This window comes from Callorhinus ursinus, unplaced genomic scaffold (genome assembly GCF_003265705.2).
Source record: "Callorhinus ursinus isolate GAN/ISIS: 27379988/994484 unplaced genomic scaffold, GSC_fseal_2.0 scaffold8, whole genome shotgun sequence".
Classification (NCBI taxonomy): Eukaryota; Metazoa; Chordata; class Mammalia; order Carnivora; family Otariidae; genus Callorhinus; species Callorhinus ursinus.
This window is the reverse complement of record NW_027397070.1, coordinates 22,664,070-22,688,091: the sequence shown is the minus strand read 5'-3', so window position 1 is coordinate 22,688,091 and position 24,022 is coordinate 22,664,070. Positions and strand designations below refer to the sequence as shown.

The following is a 24,022-nucleotide window of genomic DNA, read 5'->3' as shown; positions in this document are numbered from 1 at the left end:
TAATAGAATCTGTGTGGCAGTGCTTGGTTGTCACAAGCAAGGTTGAGCACAGTTATCTTAATGAGTAGCTAGTTAAAGTGCACCAAGGGCTCTAGACTCACAGAGAGCTCTGAAGATAGACAATAAAACATACCATCCCACAGGGCAAAATAAGTGGACAGTCAACAAGGGTATTATCCAGTCTACACTATTAAAGAAATCAGATGGATGATCAGGAAGCTGAATATCATCACATAATTTTTAAAAAATTGTAATTCCTTGCCCAATTGCTACACTTACGGTAATTTTCATACCTTGAACTCTGACTGAAGGGGAGACTGAGTCACTAGAAAGAACCCTGCAATACCATAGCAAGTGTATATGGTAATGATTCTCCAAATTCTTTATTTAAAGAACCTATATCCACTTAAATAACCATTTTCTAGGAAAAGCAAACTTGTGAAACACTTTGAGGACTGTGGTACAAAGGATCTAAGTTGACCTTGATACCTAAGATTCTACAAAATTATCATGCCTTTATATTATTAGAGTTGGGCATATAGGTGCCAGGTAATAAATGGAACTGTGGCCTATGGCTGGCTCACATTGGGTCTACCAATCCACAGATCCACCCTGTTGTCATTTAGCTTGTCTCCAATTGTGTAATTGGAATGGACATATTTGTTAGTTGTCAGAGCCTCCATATTGATTCCTTGGCTTTTGGGGTAAGAGCTATCCTAGTGAGAAGGCCAAGTTGAAGCCTCTGGAACTTCCCCACTTTCAGCTGAGATTTATTGAATACAGTATTATATCCCAGGGGAAATAGTAGAAATTAATGCCACCCTTAAAATCTTAAAAGATGTGCTGGTAGCAGTCCATATTGTGTATTCCATTTATTGAAAATGTTGTCTCCTAATGAAACCAGAGAGATCCTAGAGGAAGATAATGGACTACCACAAACTCATCCAAGCAGTGCCATCATTGCAGCTTATACCAGATCAGCTATTTTTGCTAGAGTAGAATAACATGGCCTCAGATACATACTATGTGCCCAGTAATATACTTAATGTGTTTGTTTTCATTTCTGATAGGAAAGAAGATCATCAATCATTTGCATTCACTTGAGACAGACGTTAGTATATATTTGCAGTCTTGCTCTAAAGATAAATGAACTCTCACACATCTTTTCATAGCATAATCCAAAGACATATGGACCATCTGAACATTCCCTTGAACTTGTTATTGGTCCACTGTATCAATGAGATCATGTTCATCCATCCAAATGGATGGATGCTTGAGTCACATAACCCATCAGTGCTAGGAAAGGTGTGTGGTTTACAGCAATACTAATAGGAAAGTTATAAACTAAATTTCTAGGATTATTAGTAAGACCATGCTTTCTACAGTCAAGAATTATACCTCTTTCATAAAATAGCTTTTAGTGTGCTACTGGGCATTGGTAGAGATGAAGTATTTGAATACGGAACATCAAATGACCATGGGTCTGAACCACCAATCACACATTGGGTTTTGTCATTTCTACCAACAGCCAGCCATAAAATAGGTCAGATCCATCAGTAGTTCATCATAAAATGGAATTAGTAAATTCAGGATAAGGTATGGCCAGGGCCCAAGGACCCAAGTAAGCTGTACAAGGAGGTGCCCAGATCCTCATGGCATCTATCAATGTTTTACCAGTTCCTTTTTCTCAGGTCATAGCTGGCCACAGAGTGGATCACTTATAAGTTGATGGTGAAGAAAAAAGGCTAAGCTTCTTTTATGATGGTTCAGCTCGGTATATGTATGCAAGCCAAAAACTGGACTGCTACTTCACTAGAGCCCCATTGTGAGATGTCCCTGAGAGGAATGAGGAAACATCTTTTCACAGGCCAGAACTTTGGTTTGGGTGGTGTTCCTGGTCAACCACTTCATGTGAAAAGAGATCTGTTCGAGTATGTTGATGGACCTATGGGAGTACCTATTATCGAGGACCAAAAAATACCCACCACAGAAGCACAAAACAATGAAGTAGACAGAGTAGCGCAAGCAGTTGATAACAACCAGCTTTGTCCCTAGCTACTCATAAATAGCACAACAGGCTCATGAATAGAATTGTCATAATGGTAGGGATGGAGGTTATGCATAAACTGGAACCATGGGTCCTTTCCCATGAAGGTTGATGTATCTACCACCACCATTGAATATCTAACCTGGCAGCAACAGAGACCAACACTTGACACCGTAAAAGTACTATCCTTCAAAATTCCAACCAGTCCCTTGGTAGCAAGTTGGTTATATTAGTTAGACCTTTTTCCCCCTGAAAATGATAGTGCATCATTTTAACTGAATATGACATGTATTCTGGGTATGGATGTTTATGCTAACCTGAGTCAGCAGCAGCCCTATCCAAGGGCTTTGAGAATGGTTTATTCTTAACACATGATCCCATCTTAACCACTCATGGAATGAGAAGCACACTTTGCAGCAGTGAAGAGAGAGTATTGGGAACAATGCCAGGGGATTCTCTGGTCATATATTCTTTATCACCTAAAAATGCCAACTTACTAGAGTGATTGAATGGCTTTTGGAGGGGGCAACTGAGTTTCAGAAGGATAATGGCTGGTAAGGAAGGAGTGCTATGCTCCGACGTACAGTGTGCATTCTAAATCAATGACCATTATTATATAACGCTTTTTTTTTTCTGTAGAATACGTAGGTTCAAAACCAAGGAGTGACCCTACTTACCACTATCACATTCAGTGACCCACTTAGGGAATCTGTGTTCCCTTCCTGCAACTCTGGGCTCTGCCAGTTTAGAAGTCCTGGTTCTCAGAAGAGGAAAAAGCTTCTATTAAGTGCTACAGCAAGAGCCCCATTAATCTTTAAGCCATGGCTGCTACTCATTTATGTGAGTCTTCCTGTGTTAGGAAGTAGGAGATAAGAGGAATCACCAGCCTGGAGGGAGTTAACTGGCCCATATGATCAGCTGGAGGTAGGACTATTGTTACAGAGTGAGACAGTATATAATATGGTGATACCCAGATGATCCACTGTATCATTTCTTGGTGGTCTCCTGACCAATTTTGGTGGTAAACAGATAAGTGCATCAGTCATGGCTTAAGAAGAACCTGGTGACCTGGGGCTCAAAATCCTCAGTGACAAAGGTCTGGTAACTTCACTAGGTGACCTACTTATGCCAAAAGATGTACTAGCCCAGGATGGGAGCAATTTAGAATGGTAATAGTAGAAAGAGTTGATGAATATCATCTCACCACAGTTTCTTTTGACAGTTTTCCAAGGAAAGGTGAATAACTATCCTGGAGTAGCTTTTCCCAGATAGAGTGAATTATCTTACCTAGAAAGCGGATTTAAGCAGATGCTATAGAGCACCAGCCAGATCCCTTCTTCCATACCGCAGGACTCATTCCTTTAGCTGCTGAGCAGCTAATGGCTTATCAGCTAAATCCTACTATAGAAATTATCCTAAACCAACAGAGCTATCCCTCCCAAGGTCATGCCCCTTAGGGAGGAATAGCACACAGGCAAGGACCAGTTGATGGGGGAGGGGGTGGTGTCTAAGGCTTAGTTTCCTTGCCTTAGGGCAGAACAGTTCTGTGAAATATTACAGCTCCCTGACTTCTCTAAAGCTATGGAGACCTTTGTTGCAACTGCGCTGTAGCTCAACTCTCCTCCTCAGCAATCCTCTCCGTCTTTCACTTGGAGTGTTGATCTAGAAGGTACTTCCCAATACACTTCCTACACACATAACTATCTTAGAGTCTCTTTTCCAAGAAAACTGACCTATGGTAAATACACATATTCAGTAATACTATATAGAGTTTATATTAAACATATATACTGTTTTAAGTGATGTATATGTATGTAAACTATATAAGTGTATATGTGTGTGTTTACACACCCACACATACATAAAATATATTTTTTATACATGTCATTATTTGACTTTTTGAGAAGATATCTTGTCTTTGTCATGTTTGTTTTTAAATCCAAAAAAGGTATCATTTAGGAGCTTTGTGAAGTAGAAATTCCTAAACATGGGTGAATCCAACAGATAATTCTGCCAATACAATGTTCAGTAAGCCATTGTCACGGGATTGGATTCTCAGAAGGCCAGTGACCCAAAACTTAACATAGATCAGAGACCACCACCCGACAAGGAAAGAGCTAGGTATACAGCAGTAAATGGATGTTTTAAAATACAATAATATTAACTATTTGGAATCCAAGTAGAGTCATCATTGTTAAATTGATCACCATCCAATTCTGTTTTGTTTCTAAACTTTCTGGCTTCAGAATTTTGTTTTTACAAAATTTTTTTTTACAAAAAACAGAACACAGCTCATATCTTCTAAAAATGAGACTATGACTAAAAGAAATTATGTTTTGAATAAGAAAAAAAAGGCTTACAATCAACTTGCAATACCTTTTTTTTCAAGTCTCTGAGTTTGAATTCAGCTGATCAATCTTCTTTAGGATTTGATTTGTATGTGAAGGACTAATCACCAAATAAGCGACTATTTGATAGATTTTAAAGACCTTTAAAATGTTTCGTGGTAATGATGCTGGTATCCCTAAATACACTGACTATTAAAACCAGATAGCACATATCTTTGCATAGCTAATAGAATGAATTGAAACTGAAATTTCTTTAAACTTTACCAACGAAGCGACAGTTGTTCTATAAATTTATACTACTATAATTAGAGGCCTTTGAGGTAGCTGTGAAAAGATTCTAATGTTGGGGGAAAAAAACTCAGAATGTTGCAAAACTAGAAATTTAAGTAGGGCTATCAAGCAATTCAGATTTGGAAAAAACCTTTTTTAAAACTGGGACATTAAGGATTCTGTTCTTTGATTCCTTAGGGCAGCTATTACTTCACTTTTTATTATTTTATTTATTTTGTATTTATTTTATTTATTATTTCACTGTTTATTATTTTATTATTTTAATGCATCACAAAGAATCTTTTCTAAAGAACAGTGCCTTTTAAATATTCAGCGTAGCATCTGCTCACACATCCCACTATTCTTATGTTTATATAATATTGCAGCTTCTCTTCAGTGTTCACATGAAAGTATTGGTCATGTAGAAAAAATTGCTAGCCTGAACAAATGACAAAATGACACTTTTATCTATTTAAAATGAGAGTTGAGTGCATTATGAATTGGTAAGATAAAGGTAAGAAAACAACGTAGAATTAATGGAATTCTAAATGAAACTGCAGTAATGATAATAGTAATAATAATAGCTAACTTTTATTGAGCATTTGCTATGTGCCTAAGGCTTTAAGGACTAGCTCATTTAATTCTCCAACAGCCCTAATAGTATGGTACCATTATTAGTCCCATTTTATCGGTAAGGAAATTAAAGACCACAAAGTTTAAGTAATCTTTCAGTTATAAAGCCAAAAGGGGCAAAGCTGGGTGAAATTAATATTTAAATACAGCAAATGTTAAATCACATTTAGTAACTATATACTGAGTTTATATTAGCACATGGAACCAAGAGCTTGTTGTTGTTGTTTTATTTTTTTTGGCTGAGCTATAACTGACATATTAGTTTCAGGTGTAGAATACAATCATTCGATATTTGTACATATTGCAAAATGATCACCACAATAGGTTCAGTTAACATCTATCACCATGCATGGGTAACGATGGTTTGTTTGTTTTTTCCCTGTGATGACAACTTTTAAGATCTACTCTCTTAGCAACTTTCAAATATACAATATAGTTGTTTTAAGGCAAGTTCACTTCTTAATTTCTTTTTCTCTTAATGAAAGAACCTGGAATATGGTAAATCAGGGATTGGCAATCTATGGCAGACTATTGCCCATGAAGCAAGTCTGGCTGAGGCTCCTGCATTTGTAAATAGTTTTACTGGGACTCAGCAACATCCATCATCCATGCGTTTACTTACTGTCTTTGACTGCTTTCACACTACAGTGGTAGGATCAGGTAGTTGAGAGAAAGATTCTATGAACTCACGTTTATACAAAGCCCAAGATATTTATGTTTTTTTTTTCCCAGAAAATGTTTACTAAACACTATGGTATATATCCCTTCTTTAGAATGCATATAAGATGGCAAAAATGTAGTTCCCATATCCAATAGTAGAAATGTTAATGCCTTTTAACACTACCTTCTATTAGCACATTTCAAATTAGCAAATATAATCTGGGAAATAAAATCTGAGATGAAGGAAAAACTTAACCCGGTATAAGATCATATTTTCTTACTATAAAGATAATAATTTGTAAACATAATCCTTTGATTGCTTTAACTATATCAGTTATAAATGTTTGGAAAAGAAGTATGTTAAGGGAGTCAGTTGAGCTGCTTGGTATTTATTTCCCTGTCACTATGTTTCATTGTTTTGGCTAATCTCTTGAATTGGAGGGTCTTGGATTCTGATCTCTCTCATGGAGCTGTGTTGGAAATATGCAGTCATTTGTACTATCTCAAGTAGCAGAGATCTTAAGAAACATTATTATTCGTCTTTACTGCCTATCACTGGAACTTTCTCTAAACAAGTTCAATAAACTAAATTAAAAAAATGAATCTAGTGATATGCAATAAAATCAATTATGAAAATGCACCTTTGGTTAGGTTTTACATGTGTAATACCTGTAAAAGCCATGTAACGCATAACAGTGTCATTTGGTTGTTGTCATTTTTTATTTTTTAGATTTGGATGACCCAGTAGTAACTGTTCATCAAAGTATAGGTGAAGCTAAAGAACAGTTTTACTATGAGAGAACAGTGTTCCTCCGGTGTGTGGCCAATTCCAATCCACCTGTTCGGTACAGCTGGAGACGTGGTCAGGAGGTATTACTACAAGGATCTGATAAAGGAGTTGAGATTTATGAACCCTTCTTTACCCAGGTAGGAATTAAAGTATTTATACCCCATTCTGCTAGAATATGTTCCTAATTCAGGTAGCATGCAGTATTATGTCTATTTGAAAAGAGTCTCTCCAACTCTGACCTTTTAAAAAACAGCATGTTCTTGACTGAAAGATAAGATAACTCAAATAGTAAAAGGTAATTTGTTAATTTTTTATGTGGTAGTTAAATTTAAAATGTTAACATTTGAAAAAAAATAAATCAATGTATCCTAACGTGTATTTCTTTATACATAGGTTTACCTAGGTTTCACTATAAAGTACATAATTTTACATTTGCTGACTGCTTTGTTTTTTTGTGGAAAATATTTCTTTAAGGGAGAGATTTTGAGTTTCCTATTTGCAATGGCAAATACATTTTAAAGGAATGAAGAAATCTACTTGAAATCCATTTAGCTTTGGTTTTAGGAAAAAGTCTCTGATGTCTTTTGTTCATTTTGGGTTTTGACTTAATAATAGAGCCTTAATTACATAAAAGCTAAAATATTTAATGAGTCATTTTACATGGAGTTGAATGTGATCTGAAATATTCTTCTATAATATATATCAAGAGTGGAGAATTTGTAATTCTTGAGGAAGACACTGAAATTTGTAAGAATATTTGAGTGCCGATACTATAAAGCTTTGCTGGTGACTAGAAAGGAATACAAACCTAATTAACAAAGAAAAAACTTTAAATAAAAAATGTCTATGGAAAATATTCAGAATAATTGTGACCATGAATAACAAATCTCCGAAAATCATTCTTGCATACTGAGACTACCATGACAGCCTGTTTTGATCTGACCCTCTCCTGACTCAGAACATGACAGCGTCAGCTGCTTTCTGTTAACAGAGAGGATCATAGTTTTCCCATACATTCTGCAATACTGTAATTCATCCTTCAGTTTTTACAAATATTATTTATTTTCTTATTTAGAAAATTAACAAAATGTTTGTTAGCAGTATTTAGTTGCTTGGGTGCCTCTAAGGTTTAGAAATCAGATAAATGATCATCTACCATTTTCTTCTATTGTCAATGTTTTTTTAGAATATGTATATATTTTTTTAAGTTTTTATTTTACTTCCAGTTAGTTAACATATATTAGTTTTAGGTGTACAATATAGTAATTCAACACTTCCATATATCACCCGTTGCTCATCACAACAGGTGTCCTCCTTAATGAACATCACCTTTTTTTTTTTTTAAAGATTTTTGTATTTATTTGAGAGAGAGAGAATGAGAGATAGAGAGCACGAGAGGGAAGAGGGTCAGAGGGAGAAGCAGACTCCCTGCTGAGCAGGGAGCCCGATGTGGGATTCGATCCCGGGACTCCAGGATCATGACCTGAGCCGAAGGCAGTCGCTTAACCAACTGAGCCACCCAGGCGCCCTGAACATCACCTTTTTAACCCATCCCCCCACTTACCTCCCTCTGGTAACCATCTGTTTGTTCTCTATAATGAAAAGTCTATTTGTTGATTTCTCTCTCTTATTTTTTTCCTATTATTTGTTTTGTTTCTTAAATTCCACATATGAATGAAATCATACAGTATTTTTCTTTTTCTGACTGACATTTCACTTAGCATACTCTGTAGCTCTATTCATGTCCTGGTAAATGGCAAGATTTCATCCTTTTTTATAGCTGAGTAGTATTCCATTGTGTATATATACCACATCTTCTTCATCCATTCATCAGGTGATGGATACTTGGACTGCTTCTATATCTTGGCTATCATAAATAATGCTGCTGTAAACACAGGGGTGCATGTATCCCTCTGTATTAGTGTTCTTATATTTGGGTAAATTGCCAGTAGTTTGATTGCTGGGTCATAAAGTAGTTCTATTTTTAACTTTCCAAGGAACCTCTGTACTGTTTCCCATAGTGGCTGTACCAGTTTGCATTCCCACCAACAGTGCATGAATATTCCTTTTTCTCCACATCCTCGCCAACACTTGTTTTTTCTTGTGTTTTTGAATTTAGGCATTCTGATGGATGTGAGATGATATCACATTGTGGTTTTGATTTGCATTTCCCTGATGATAAATGATGATGAGCATCTTTTTGTGTGTCTGTTGGCCATCTATATGTCTTATTTGGAAAAATGTCTGTTTTCTGCCCATTTTTAAATTGGATTATTTGTTTTTTGGGTGTTGAGTTTTATAAATTCTTTATATCTTTTGGATACTACCCCTTTATCAGACATGTCATTTGCAAATATCTTCTGTTTCATAGGTTGCCTAGAATGTATATGTTGTTAAAATTTAGAAAACATCTTTTTCTCTAGAATCTTGTGAAACATGATAACTTTTACAGATACTGAGGTAGCACTGTATAGCCATTTCTTACCTATAGGCGGGTCTGATCTCTTAGACATGTACACATTGGACCTGTCCAAATTTGGGGGGAAAATTAAACTGTAAAAATAATTAGGGATTTGTTTATTAAACAAGCACAATGGAACATTTCATTCGTTCTTTTGAATCTGTTTCTAGTTTCTATGTTAGCTTCTCTAAAAAACCATCTTATGAGAGCTCTCAAACTAATAGCTGATCACATTCTGCCTTGTAAAAGTAACTTTATGTTTTCTTCCTTCTTTTTCTTCCTCCATTCTTTTATGAGGAAACAACTTTTTAATTTGGACATTTCAGTGCTGATACTTCCTTGTATATGATATCAGCCTTTACTGTGCTGTATAAGACAGGGTTTCTCTGTGGTGCCTGTGCTCATAACTCCGCTGCTTAGACCATGTGAATCAGTTCTCTTAAAAAGTATTTAAGAAACAAACAGACTTTCTTGCAAATCCTATATTCTGGATTCACCTGATGTAGTTGATGATGACCAAATAACATGCAGTTTAGCTCCTTTTTAAAAGAATGTCTTTCCTGCCTTTGGTTACTTGACTGTGTTGCTTATCTCTCACCCTAAAATAGCTATTTTGTATTTGTATCGGTGCTAAAAATTCATGTTGCAACAAGGAATGCTTCAGTAATTCTAAATTATGAACGTACTTAATTTGTTAATATCAAATGTGTTTTGTAGGCCAAACTGATAGAAACTCTCAAATAGCAGCACATGGACAATTTAGTTCTTACAGCCATAGAGAATGTTGGGTTTTCATAGATAAAATATTATCAGTGGTTTTATGTCATACCACAGGTGATATACTGCACATAGGCCTGATATACACAAGTCCAACTATATCACAGAACTTTCATTCTCTCTCCATGGAAAACTGTAATATTGGAATAACAGTCTGCCATGCTTTATTACCCCAAACATCTGCCTGATCATTTAAAAGTGAAAATCTGGGGCACCTGGGTGGCTCAGTCGGTTAAGCTTCTGATTCTTGGTTTCAGTTCAGGTCATGATCTCAGAGTCATGAGACCAAGCCCTACCCTGGGCTCCATGCTCATCAGGAAGTCTGCTTGAGATTCTCTCTGTCCCTCTCTCCTCTCCCTCTGGCCTCTCCCCCATACCCTCATGTAAGCGTGCATGTGTGCTCTCTCTCTCTCTTTCTCTCTCTCAAAAAAATAAATAAATAAAAATGTAAATGTAACAAAATATTTTTTCTGCTTTAATCCCTCGAGTGGCTTTCAAATATTTAGAATAAATCCAAATAATGTATTGTGACCTAGATCATGTTTGACTTTGCTCTGCCTTGCTCTCTCTTAATCTATACTTCACTCACTGTTCTGGTCACATGATTCCTAGAAGCCAATCTTGTCTATGCCTAGGGTCTCCATGTTGTTAATTCTTCCTCATATTTGCTTAGGTAATATGGCAGGGGCCTTCTTAGCACTGAAGTCTTACCACCTCAGAAAGGCTTCCCTGACAGATCTCTCTGAAGTAATATCCCTTCCCTTCTACAGTTACACTTTTCCAATACCCAGTTTTATTTTATTTTTCCCATAGCACTGAATCTATCAAATTATCTCATTTGTGTATTTGGACATAAACTCACTAATTATAGAGACTTTATCTTTTCAACAGCTCAAACAGCGCCTGACACATGAAAGATTCTCAATAAATATGTGTTAAATGTTGAGCCTGCCCTTCCATGGAGATGTCTGGATTTCGAGCTATGGTACAAATAAAACTGAGTTCAAGTTACTAGTAACTCTTGAGTCACTCTCTGTAATTCCATCTCTCCTTACCCACTAAAGAAGGCTTAGTGAAATGTGAATGAGAATGATGTTATAATTGGATCCATCTTAATGTATTTCATTTCCAAACTGCTAGTGACTCTAGTTAGTTTTTAATTGATTTCTAGTCTAATTTCACTATATCAGAGAGCATACTCTGAACAATTTTAACTTTTAGAAATTCGTGAGACTTTCATTATGCTAAGCCTGTGGTCTACTTTCATAAATGATCTATGTGCACCCTCAAGAATGTGCACGTCACATTTATTTTGTTTCACATAGGTCACATTTGTTAATTGCGTTGTTCAGATTTCCTTTGTATTTTCTGATTTTTGTGTCTGCTGTTTTAAACACTATTTAGAGAGGTTAATGTCTATTAATACAGCTATAGATTTGGCTTGTCTATTTTTATCAATTTTTGCTTTATGTATTTTGAAGGTATATTATTAATATGTACAGATACAGAATTATTTTAACTTCCTGATAGATTATCTAAGTATATTATCTTCCTAAGTATATTATCTTCCTGGTAGATTATTATTAAGAATGTCCGTTTGTACCTCTAAAAATGCTTCTTGCCTTAAAGCCCGTTTTGTCTGTCCTTAATTTAACTACACAAGGTTTTTTTAAAGTTTTATTTAAATTCCAGTGAGTTAACATACAATGTAATATTAGTTTCAGGTGTTCAATATAGTGATCCAACACTTCCATACAAAACCTTGTGCTCATCCACAGTGCCGTCCTTGATCCCCATCACCTATTGCACCCATCTCTCCAACCCACCTCCCCCTCTGGTAACCATCAATTTGTTCTCTAGAGTTAAGATCTTGTCTGTTTCTTGATTTGCCTCTCTTTTGGTTAGTATTTGGTTTATTTTGGGGGTGCAGGGGAAATGGTAAATATTCACTTCTTTTACTTTCAAACTTTATGTGTCTTTGTAATATGTCACTTGTGATCAATATATAGGTTTTATTATTGTTTTAACCCGGTGGGACGGATCTTAGGTTTTTTAGTATATTTGATCCTCTTTTTTTTCTACATGACCCACCTATTTTATTTTACTTGTCTCTTTTCTTGCCTTCTTTTGGAATTATTAAATATTTTTAATTATTCCATTTACTCCTCTATTTAAGAGTTTTAAATTATCTTAGTATCTTTTATTAGTTACCTTAAAAATTACACCTTGCATCCTTGTTATTACTTTATCACTTCCTCAGTAATGATAGCAACTTAGAATACTTTAACAACATTTACCCTTTTTGTATTTTATTTTATTTTTGTCTAGTATTTTAGTTCTATTTTAAAATCAACAAGACAGGGGCACCTGGGTGGCTCAGTCGTTAAGCATCTGCCTTCGGCTCAGGTCATGATTCCAGGGTCCTGGGATCAAGCCCCACATCGGGCACCCTGCTCAGCGGGAAGCCTGCTTCTCCCTCTCCCACTCCCCCTGCTTGTGTTCCCTCTCTCACTGTGTCTCTCTCTCTGTCAAATAAATAAATAAAGTCTTTAAAAAAAAAAGATATTATTATTTGTGCTTTGAAACAATCATTATTCACTTATATTTAGCAACTTTTTTTTCCATTTTGAGTTAACTTTTGTTTATGGTGTGAGGGAATGGTTGAGGTTCATTTTTTACAGATATACATGTGTTGTAGCACCATTTATTAAAAAGATCATTCACCACTGAATTTCTTTGGCACTTAAATTGAAAATCAATTGGCCCTGTACATGAGGGTCTATTTCTGAACTATTTATTCTGTTCCATTGATTTATGTTTGTCTTTATGCCAATACCACACTGTCTTAATTACTGTGGCTTTATAATAAGTCTTGAAATCAGAAAGAATAAATCTTCCAACTGTATCCATCTTTTTCAAAACTTATTTTGATGTTTTGGCCTTGTATTTCCACTTAAATTTTAGGATCATTTTGCCAATTTCTACCAAAATTCTGTTAAGATTTTGAATAAAGTTGTGTTGAATCTGTAGATCATTTTAAGGAGATTGCTATTGAACCAAGGATGGCTAATATTGGCAGCGTATTATAATCAAGCAAAGAGAAACTTGATCCCCCTCATTTTGATGTTAGTGCTTTATCATGTGTAATATTGCTTTAGGAACAATGTGAGGGCATATGTAAAATTTTCCAGCCAATTTTATTTAGAGTCATCAGCTTTTGAGATACAGATTTTGAGTTTTTTGTGTATATGTATATTTATCATAAGTGCATAGGAACCTGGCCATGTACTTAAGAAATTTTGGAGAGTTTCTTATAAAGAAATTACATCTCAGGGGCAAGGCAGACAGGTGTAAATAGCCACCTGGAAATCCCAGGGTTTCTTTTTTAATGGGCAGAGTCAGTTTACTTTTGTGCAGGAAGCACAAATACAAATGTTCACTGAGACTAATCTGGTAACATATATATGTAAATCTGTCTGGTAGTATGAAAATAAGAACTGGTGAAGTTTGCTGTGCATGCCCATATCTTAGAAAAGAATACACTGCCTATTGTTGCCAGAGTTCTGTGTTTGGCCCTCTGGGCTGCCATTTTGAAGCTCAACTCAAGTCCACAGTTTCTTCAGGAGGGATGCAGTGGTACTTATGATAATATTACTAGTTTTATCTGACTTCAAATACAGAGAGTTACAGAATAGGCAGGGTTTCTCCAAAAGTTCTGTTGAATGACAAAATTAGAATTAATAGATCAAGAATTCTAGGGCTGGAATTTTTATAATACAGATGAACATGATGCGGGGCACATTTTCTTGCCCATGAATCTCTTTGATGGCAAACAACATCCTCATTTGTAGCTTCTAACCACCTTGGAAATTTGGAAGGACTGTGAATTATGGTTGACCAACAGTAGAGAGCAGCAAAATGAACTTAGCTTGTGGTCTTTATTTTGACAATGATAAAATGTAATTTTTATGTAGGTTCTAATTTACAATGTTATCATACCTAGCTGTTTTTCTCTACATTGGAAAATAAACCCACACATTTCTGAGTCACTATCCAGAATTGTGTTATTGAATTAAAGGCATTAATTGTTTAGTATACATATCAAATTTACTCTAGATTTAAAATTAATTCTGTGTTGTATCCTTGAAATATTTTCCAAGATATATTTGCCTTCCTATAATGGCTTTGGCATTTGTAATGAGATAGGAATGGTATTTAATTTTCCTATTGCTTATTGTGCTAGTGTTTTTATGTGTGTATTTATGTATATATAAAATTCTTAGGTGTTATTGATTTCTTGGATGGTTGTTTCCCATCAGCTACCATGTATACTTTGTGATGGAAAAACTTTCCGTATTAACATCATTTGTTTTGGAGTACTTCAGTAATATTTTAAAATTATTTCCACAGATCCTATGGCCTTATGGCTTCATAATGTAAATAAGATCCAGTTAAAATAACTGAGATCTATTATGTGTAAGATATGGGGAACTCTCTGCCAGAAAAATAGAAGTTTCTAGGCATGGCCCCTCCTCTGCTAACTTTGTTGATATGTATGGGGAGAACTTAAGGTAAATAATGATTATGATACAAAGTAAAAATCACTCTCAAAATAGAGGCACACAATAATGCCAGGGAGAGAGCATTCAAGGTGGAAAACAATAATACCTGAATACAGAAGGAAGACAGTATCTCCAGGATTGGCTGGTGTCTCTCTGCTTGGCTGGAACAATAATTGGTATGGGTGGGGAACCGTGGACTGTAAAGCTGGGACAGTATGCTGGGACTATATTAGAATAATTCACATTACAGATCATAGTGTGCTTATTTTTTAACATTAGAAAATAAATGTTTAAGAATATTATGATTCGTTCTTCAATAACAATGTCTTGTTTTTATTAAATAGGGATTTCCCCATTCATATTACTTATATCAATTTGAATGAAATATTTACTTCACCATCCTATTGAGTGAGAAAATATTATTTATACTTTTTTATATAGCTCATGTTAATCAGGTGAAATTGACCTGAGTTCCTAAGTCTGATAGAATTTATAAGAATATAATGTAGTAAATTTAAGAAGAAGGCGCCTGGGTGGCTCATTCGTTAAGCGTCTGCCTTCGGCTCAGGTCATGATCCCAGAGTCCTGGGATCGAGTCCTGCGTCAGGCTCCCTGCTCAGCAGGGAGCCTGCTTCTCCTTCTGCCTGTCTCTCTCTGTCTCTTCTGAATAAATAAATAAAATCTTTAAAAAAAATTTAAGAAGAATAATTATGCATTTATACTCATAACTGAAGATGTAAGCTAACATATAGTGTCAATTTATAAGTTAATAATAAGTCATTAGAGATAGAAAAATGATGGTGAATTAAAGGTTTTAATTTTTTTACTGATATCTGAAAATAAATATTTTAAAAAGTTCTAATTTCTTTTATAAGAAAATTAGAAATAGTGTTATTGTAGTACTTCTTTACACAATGTCAACATTGGTAAGGGCACTGACTAATATGTAGAATGCCTTCCTTTTTTAATTTTATTTACAAAAAGTGTTTTAAAAACTTAAATATAGGTGTTGCAAATTGGTCATTGTTAAAGAAACGTGTACTTAAATTTTACAAACTACACAAATTTTTGTTATTGTTCTAGAACTTTCGTAAAGATGTTCATGACATCATCTTGTGTATTGTAATTACACCATCTAATTACAAGACTGAACATATTTACATCAATTACATAATTAGTTATAATTAGGCTAATTAGACTGATTATACAATTAGACAATAATCAACTGAAAATTCCTTTTTACAAATCATGGAAATTCACATACAAAAAGCCTTCTATCATCACAGAATATTAAATGTATATGAGCAAAAGAATAAAATTAATGTTGGGTGATAAAACCAGTTATAAGTAGTAAAGTCTAAATCATTAAAAATATATATATTCAAATGTATATATACATGCCATTTGATATCTATATATCAATTTGATATATATATAACATATATTGATACCTTCTGTTTTGTGTTATGCATTATGCTGTATATGTATTTTTTAATATTATGGACTTTGGGAGCTGTTTATTGAGGAGAATAGGGTCATCCTGAATGCCTTCATCATTTCCTGAATGTAGTGAATTAAATAGGTAAGGTTCAAATTCTCCCATAACTCTGCATGTTACTTTCTGTATTCCTTCAATACGCTTTGTCTGTATTAGCCCCTCTCACTCTTTGGCATGCTGCATAATCTTACATATTCACCTAGATGGCTGTCCAGTAGGTTCACATATCTTGGTACCTTGTTTTCTGACTACTAGATATAAATTATCTTAGCTCACCCAGAATAATTCTCCAATCCCATGATAGCTGAATTGTTCGAATATCCTGGATCTAGAGTTCACAGTAAAAGTTATTCTTTCTTTTTGTCTTTTCTTTTCGTGTGCCCATTTTGCTGCTCCATTCTGCATAAGAATTAACTAGAATATGCCATCTGCAAACCATTGTATTTATTGGGCCATACTTGCTGTGGGAATCATCTCAAAGGGTAACATGAATTCTCTTTTTAAGCCTTAACAATATTACTTCCCAATATGTATTCTTACTTTTGAATAACATAAACACCAGGCACGTTCCTGAACACAAAAACGTAGGTACACAAAACATTTTTATTTTATTTTATTTATTTGAGAGAGAGAGAGAAAGAGAGCAGAGGCAGGGGCAGAGGGAGAGGGAGAAGCAGACTCCCTGCTGAGCAGGGAGCCCAATGCGGGGCTCGATCCCAGGACCCTGGGATCACAACCTGAGCTGAAGGCAGACGCTTAAGCGATTGAGCCGCCCAGGAGCCCCGGTACACAAAATGTTTCAGGAATACATCCACTACAGTAGTGACCTCTATATTTTAATGGCCAGAGCATCACTGTTGTTGGTTCAGATGTATCTGATTGTTTTATATATTTCCTTCCCTTGTGGCTTACTTCCCATTTACATTTTCTAATTCATAACTGACTACAATTCTGTGGATGACTCCTAACTCAGCTTTATAAATCTATCTTTCAGCCTCCCCTAATGTTAAGAATTTTTTATTCCTATTACTACTTGAGTCAATATGGTTAAACAATGTTTACTGAAAGCTTATGTGCAAGACAATGAGTTGGCTCTATTTTTTTCTAGTCAGCAATCTTTACTGAATTGACAACATGCACTTCATAAATGACAGTGTGGAACTTAAAGTGAAGTTATCTCATATAATGGAAAAGGCAGATCGATACAAACATATAATTCAAAAAACAGCAAAATAAAAGCAAAAAAATATACAAAGCAAATGACAGAAAACATACACACACAGTCCCTGATTTATGATGGTTTAATTTCTGCTTTTTGACTTTACAATGGTGTGAAAGTGATACATATTCAATAGAAACCATACTTCAAATTTTGAATTTTGATCTTTTCAGGGCTAGTGATATGCAGTTAGATACTGTCTTTGTGATGCTGGGCAGCATCCATGAGCCAGAGCGCCCAGTCAGCCACATCACAAGGCTGATACCCAACTGATCACAGCTGATACCTGTATAGCCATTCTGTTTTTTACTTTCAGCATCATATTCAATAAATTATCTGAGATATTCAACAATTTTTTATAAAATAGGCTTTGTGTCAGATGATTTTGCCCAACTGTAGGCTAATATAAGAGTTCTGGACATGTTTAAAGAGGATTAGGCTAATCTGTGACGTTTGGTGTATTAGGTATATTAAATGCATTTTCAACTTACAATATTTTCAATTTAGGATGAGTTTATCAAAGATCATTCTCTCTTAGCAGCATAAGATCAAGAAACAGAATTTCCAAGCACATCATTCCCTTGGTTGTAGTTAATTTTAAGTCAAGAATCTGGCTGTTGCTTAATATTTGAGAGATAGGAAGTGCTGTGACTAGCATAACATTTAAAGGAATTGGCTTTTTCTCGTATAATTTTTGTTTTTTACCAAGAACAGGGAGGAGCAGGAGAGTTGGCCATGTATCTATTCTAATAGTTCATGTGAAAATATTCAAATGTAGAAAAATTACAGAGAAAGAATCAGTATCTAACTGATTATTAGTGTGACAAGTTTTATAGAAAGGGTAAAGAAATGAGAAAGTAATGAGGATGATACAAGAAATATAACGACATAAGCAAAGGACCAAGTGCTTAGTGAAAAAGAATGAAGTTTTAATTTTTATAGATTTTATATTTTTGCCTTTTATTTTAAAAGTCATTATGATTATATATTATGACTACATTTCTTCTTGAAGGATATGATGGGTGGAAAAGACCAGATTTTAAGAGCATTCTGTCAATCAACAAATATTTATTAAGCAATAGATACGAAAAGTTTCTTACTATGTATTGTGAGAAAAATAGGATGCCTCTATCACAGGGGCCTTACAATTCAGTTAAAGAACATAAGGCAACCACTGAATGGTAATTCATAAGCAAACACTAAATAGTGATTTATAAATAGATGGTATGTGATGTGATGAGCACTGGGTGTTATATGCAACTGATAAATTATCGAACACTACATCTGAAACTAGTGATGTACTATATGTTGGCTAACAGAATTTAAATAAAAAATAAATAAATAGATGTCTTAGTATAAAAATGCAATAAAAATTCCAAAGAAAGTGAAAATTTACTTCTAATTGATAAGGTCAGAAGAGACGATAGAATATGTACTATTTTTTTTTGAACTACACCTCGCTTAAGATGGGAACAGAAAAAGATGTGTATTAGGGGCTAGGGAGTGTTTTTTTCCCCCTAAAGATTTATTTATTTATTTTAGAGGAGGGAGAGGCAGAGGGGGAGAGAGAGAGAGAGAGAATCTCAAGCCAACTCCCAGCTGAGCAGAGAGCCCAACACAGGGCTTGATCGAGCAGAAATCAAGAGTCAGACGCTTAACAAACTGTGCCACCCAGGCACCCTGGGAGTGTTTTCTTTAAAGATGACAGAATTGGATATTATAAAGAGATAGTTCAAAATAGTGATGAAACTAATTGGTTGGGAATAAGGAGTTTGAGGACTAAGGAAAAAGTAATTTTGCTTATATTGCATAGGATCTCAAATGACAAACTGAAGTTTTTGAAATGGTGTTTCAGAGGAGAGATGGGTAGAGTTTTCTAGCATGGACCTGGCATGATGAAGGTATGTCTGGTGGCAGCTACAGAATGATTAGAATAAAGGAGAGCTGCAATTCTCCATAGTAGATAGTACATTACCTTAGCCAAAATGAGCACTCAAGCAGTGTTTGTTAAATCAATGAAAAGGGTCTAAGATAAATATTATGCCTATAGGATTGGAAATGAAAGGTCATTTCGTGAAAAGAAAATTAAAGAATAATCTAAAGTTCTTGATGTCTTTGAATGTGAGGTAATGAGAAATGGTAAAAAATGAATGATGCCATGACTTCTGAGTCTGGATTATGGGAAAATGATGATGGTTTTCATTAAAAAGAACATCAGAAGAGAAAATAGGTAGTGCAGCTAGTCTAATGGAGTGTAATAGTGAACTCACAGAGTGTAGTATGACATCATATGCCCTACTGATGAAAATCTCCGTCAAGTAGTATTCAAAGAACATGAGATGAGGCAGGAAGTTAGAGGCATAACAGGGAGAGGAGAGGAGTGCAGAGAGGCCGGGGCATCCAACAGGAAAAAAATTCAATCTAGAAATAGAAGAGGTTGGGGCACCTGGGTGGCTCAGTCAGTTAAGCATCTGCCTTCCATTCAGGTCATGGTCCCAGGGTCCTGGGATGGAGCCCTGCATCGGAGTCCCTGCTCAGCAGGGATCAGGCTTCTCCCTCTCCCTCTGCCTGCCGCTCCCTCTGCTGGTGCTCTCTCTCTTGCTTTCTACCTCTCTCCCTCTGTCTGTCAAATAAAGGAATAAAATCTTAAAAAAAAAATAGAGGCAAGTCTAACTTGTTCATTGGCAAAGTATGAGGTGGTTTCTTTTTGAGGGGGGGTGGGTAATGCAGGAAACATTAAAGTCAGTGATCTAAGTCAGTGATCTAAGTAAATACATAAAAAAGAACAATCAAAAAGAATTAGAAAACCAGGATAGATTATCTTAAGAGATCCAGAGTGGGGGAAAATACAAGTGCAAGATCATAAATTGCTAACAAATATTGCAGTTAAAAGGACAGGCAAAAATTGGAGAAGTTCGATTTTATTAATTGTAATACTATTGGTGATTTTTTTCAAGTGTGTTTTTTCTGTTGTTTTGTTAGAGATTTGTCAGGAACCTATACATTGATGTTAATTGAAACTATGGTAATGGATCAGATTCCACTGGGAATATATTAGTAGAAGATTGCAGACTAAAATTTGCACAATAGATAGAAAATGAAATGGAAAACAACCAAGAAGTGACTAAATATGGTATAATAATTACCTACACATAGGGGCTGTCAAAGTAGCAAAGGCAATCTAAAGTGTTAGAAATAAACAGAGAAGTAAAGAAGCATAAAAAAGAAAGATTTATTGAATTGTAACAAAAGAGCATCATTAATGACATTAATAGGTACAGTTTCAGTGGAGTGTTGAAATATTGTTTTAAAAATATGGATTAAAAATAATTTGTCAGTGGAAACAGAAACAAGTACTGGCAGAATATAATTAACTCTATGTGAATAAGAGACTTTATCACTAAATATACATCTAAATGACACTGTTTCTCCTTTGTATGTATTTGAGAATCATTATTACTGTATGATTGCTTTTAGAATATTGACTATACATACATTAACATCTGTTGAATTCATATTGGGCACCAAGCAGATAATAATCCTGGAGAAATAAATATGTGCAAAGCAAAGCCTTGAATGGTGAAATATAAGTAGTTGTAGCAGTTTTAATTGAAAAAATATTCATTTACAAAGTGTCTCTCCTATGCTAAGTCCTATGCTACGTGCTTGGAACATAACACTGAGAGCAGGACAGACGTAATCACTGCCCCCTAGGTACTTACTGGCAAAGGGATGAGTCTGGCAGAAAATAAATCCATTCCAGAAATAAATGGAAAAATGAGAATGTATTATGAAGAAATAAAAGCACACTTCACAAAAAGGGATTTCTCCTCTTCCAGAAGGTGAGGCAAAGCTTACCTGTGGAAGTAAGGGGTATTGGGAATCTAAGAATGAGATGAAATTGATAAGGCATAGAGAGATGAAGAGCCAAGCATGTGCTAAGTTTCTGTGATAGAAGGAAGCTGGATGTAAGGCACTAAGAGAATGAGATGAAACTGGGGAGGAAAGGAAAATAGGCCATATAGGGTTGACCATCATGTTAATAGCTATTGTGTTCACTTTAAGAACAATAGTTAAGTCATCGATGTGATTTAAGCAGAGAAATGTCATGATCAGATTTTCATATTAAAAAAAATTCTGGTTGCAGGGCATTATGCTTGCTTGTGTTTTTTTTTAAGATTTTATTTATTTGAGGGGGGTAGGAGGAGGGGCAGAGGGAGCAGGAGAGAGAGAATCTTAAGTAGGCTCCACGCCCAGTGGTACCCCATGCAGGGCTTGATCTCAAGACCCTGAGATCATGACCTGAGCTGAAACAGAGTCAGACACTTAACCAACTGAGCCACCCAGGCACCCTGCTTGCTTGTGTTCTTAAACTATACTAAGCATAATCAGGAATTTCTTAGCAGAATATAGGGTGTAGAGCATTACATTAAAAAAAAAGAATGGTCAAGAATGAACATATTTCAAAATTAATAAAAGGATCTGAGAGGGAGATACTGAATATATGAAGAAGTAATTGGAAGTCTAAGATTCGGAAGAGTAAATTTAGAGGAATAGATCTGAAGTTCAGTTTAGAATATGTTAGTTGATTTTTAGGTGTCTGTGAGACATCAAAATGGACATATTGAGGTAAAAATTTGGTCTGTGTATCTGAAACTTAAGGGAGAATAGAGATGTAGACTTGAGGGGGGGGCAGGAAATAAGGCTTGTAGTAGCAAGGATAAGATCACCTATGGGAATTTTATAACTCAAAATTAATTGTGTGACAAACAGTTCCAGGGATACCAACAGTTAAGTGTTGAGAAGAGAAAGAAAAGTGAAGAAATCTAAGCAATAATAGTCACAGAGGTAGAAGGAGTAAGATATATCATCTCATTCAAAAATTATCTGAGTCAACTCGTTCTAGTATAATATTTTCTGTCAACCATGCTTTCTAACTAAGCACACACTTTTCTAGGCATTGTATTTAGTAAATATAAATGAGAACTCTGTAATGCACTGAGAGCATGTTTTAAAAATAAGTTCTAGAAACACACATTAACTATGTATATTCATGTGGGATGTATTTGCTTTTGTTTATGTAGAAAAAATACAGTGTCTTTCCTAAAGAAAAATTGAAAGATAGAAGATTGTTCCTTAGTCCACTGGGGAAAGTAACTGACTTAAGACCAAATTTTGACAGTGAATGAATGGAATTATGGCCACAGTGCCCTTGCATCCTGAAGGAGAGATTCATTTGACACATTTGAAAAACTAGGTGTCCACGCCTATGTGTGAGCAAGCTTTTTTGCAAATGAGCAAGCAGTGCCTTTATGTCTTGTTACTAAGTATTCCAATCCTTCTGAAGAGTGTATGAAAGAACTGCAACTTTTAGGATTTGAGAGATGGTACACATGGTTACATATAGATGTTATTTGGAAAAAATTAACATTTTGAAAATTGCTATACCAAATATGATTTCACTGGGATACTGTTTACCATTTCCATAATTAAGTTACTTATGAGAGGAACTTTTTTGAGATAGTGCATTAATGACCTTAGAAAGTAACAAAATCTCAAAAAACCTATTTTAAATTGAGCAGGTTTTCTTTCTTTAATTTTTATCGTTTGTTTGTTTGTTTTTTCTTTTACTCTTTGAACAATTTCAGTGTTTTACGTGGTCTTTCTTGGCTCATCAAGAATTTGTAAGATATTTCTGTCTACTTGCCTGATTTGAGTCTGTCTACAGTGACCTTGAGGTCCTGAAAAATAAAATTGCAAACACAATAATGATTTAGAAACATTCATGAATGCTTCTTTAAGGCATTTTACATCTGTCATCTGTCATTGATATGTATACACAAAATATTTATGTATATAAATTTAGTTGCCTGTCATTAGATTGAGTTCAATAACTTTGTTCTACCAACAGTGTTTCATTTATTAGCTTTTCTTCAGAATCCATTCCTTTCAAAACATTTCATGGTGAAGTCTGCATAGATTGCAGTATTTGTTGAATAAACTCCATTATTAAGTACACTGTTCTGATCTTTGCACAATAATTTGCATAACTACCCCCAGAAATAGATTTCTCCCCCTAGGAAGCTAGTTTGCAAAGAAAACGTTATGAATTTTCATTTTAGTCTCAGCTTTTTATCCCCAGGTACATCACAGTGTTATTTTTGAATGCATGGTTTTTTGTTTCTGTTTTGTTTTTTTTTTAGGGCATTTTCCTTAAAAAAAAAGACAACCTGCCACATTTTGATAATAATATGATTTAATACAATGTAATGCCATGATTCATTCATTCATTCATTCATTCATTTCGGTTACCACTGACTTTTCCTAATGACCTTTTCTACATTTTTAGGGTGAAACCAAGATCTTAAAACTAAAGAATCTTCGACCTCAGGACTATGCTAATTACAGCTGCATTGCTTCAGTGAGGAATGTATGTAATATTCCTGATAAGATGGTGTCATTTAGACTTTCCAATAAAACAGGTATGGAGCTATTTCTCAGTGTTTTATGTCTGTTATCCATAGCTAATGCTTAAAAAGGTTAAGTTCCTTATAGACCAAATGATTTCTATAGTATATGTAGGAACAAGGCAACTTTTTTTCCCCAGAGAAGTCTATGATATCTGAAAAGTTATTGGTAAATGTACACTGTAAAGCTTAATTGCAATATGTTCCCATGTAATGTTTGTTTATATAGCATAAAAAATTATAGTTCCTTAAAATAGTATATTCATAAATGTCACAATCATGCCCATATC

The 24,022-nt window shown here is 34.9% G+C and overlaps 1 protein-coding gene across 4 annotated transcripts in view; it reads left to right on the top strand.

The window, feature by feature from the left end:
* Positions 1-24,022, top strand: part of MDGA2 (MAM domain containing glycosylphosphatidylinositol anchor 2) — a 799,761-nt gene that overhangs the window by 483,286 nt on the left and 292,453 nt on the right. For all 4 annotated transcript variants that reach the window (XM_073895162.1, XM_073895160.1, XM_073895161.1 and 1 more), the window contains 2 exons: positions 6,689-6,885; positions 23,615-23,747. In XM_073895162.1, coding sequence (XP_073751263.1) covers positions 6,689-6,885; positions 23,615-23,747 — 330 coding nt within the window. The remainder of the gene's footprint in view (positions 1-6,688; positions 6,886-23,614; positions 23,748-24,022) is intronic.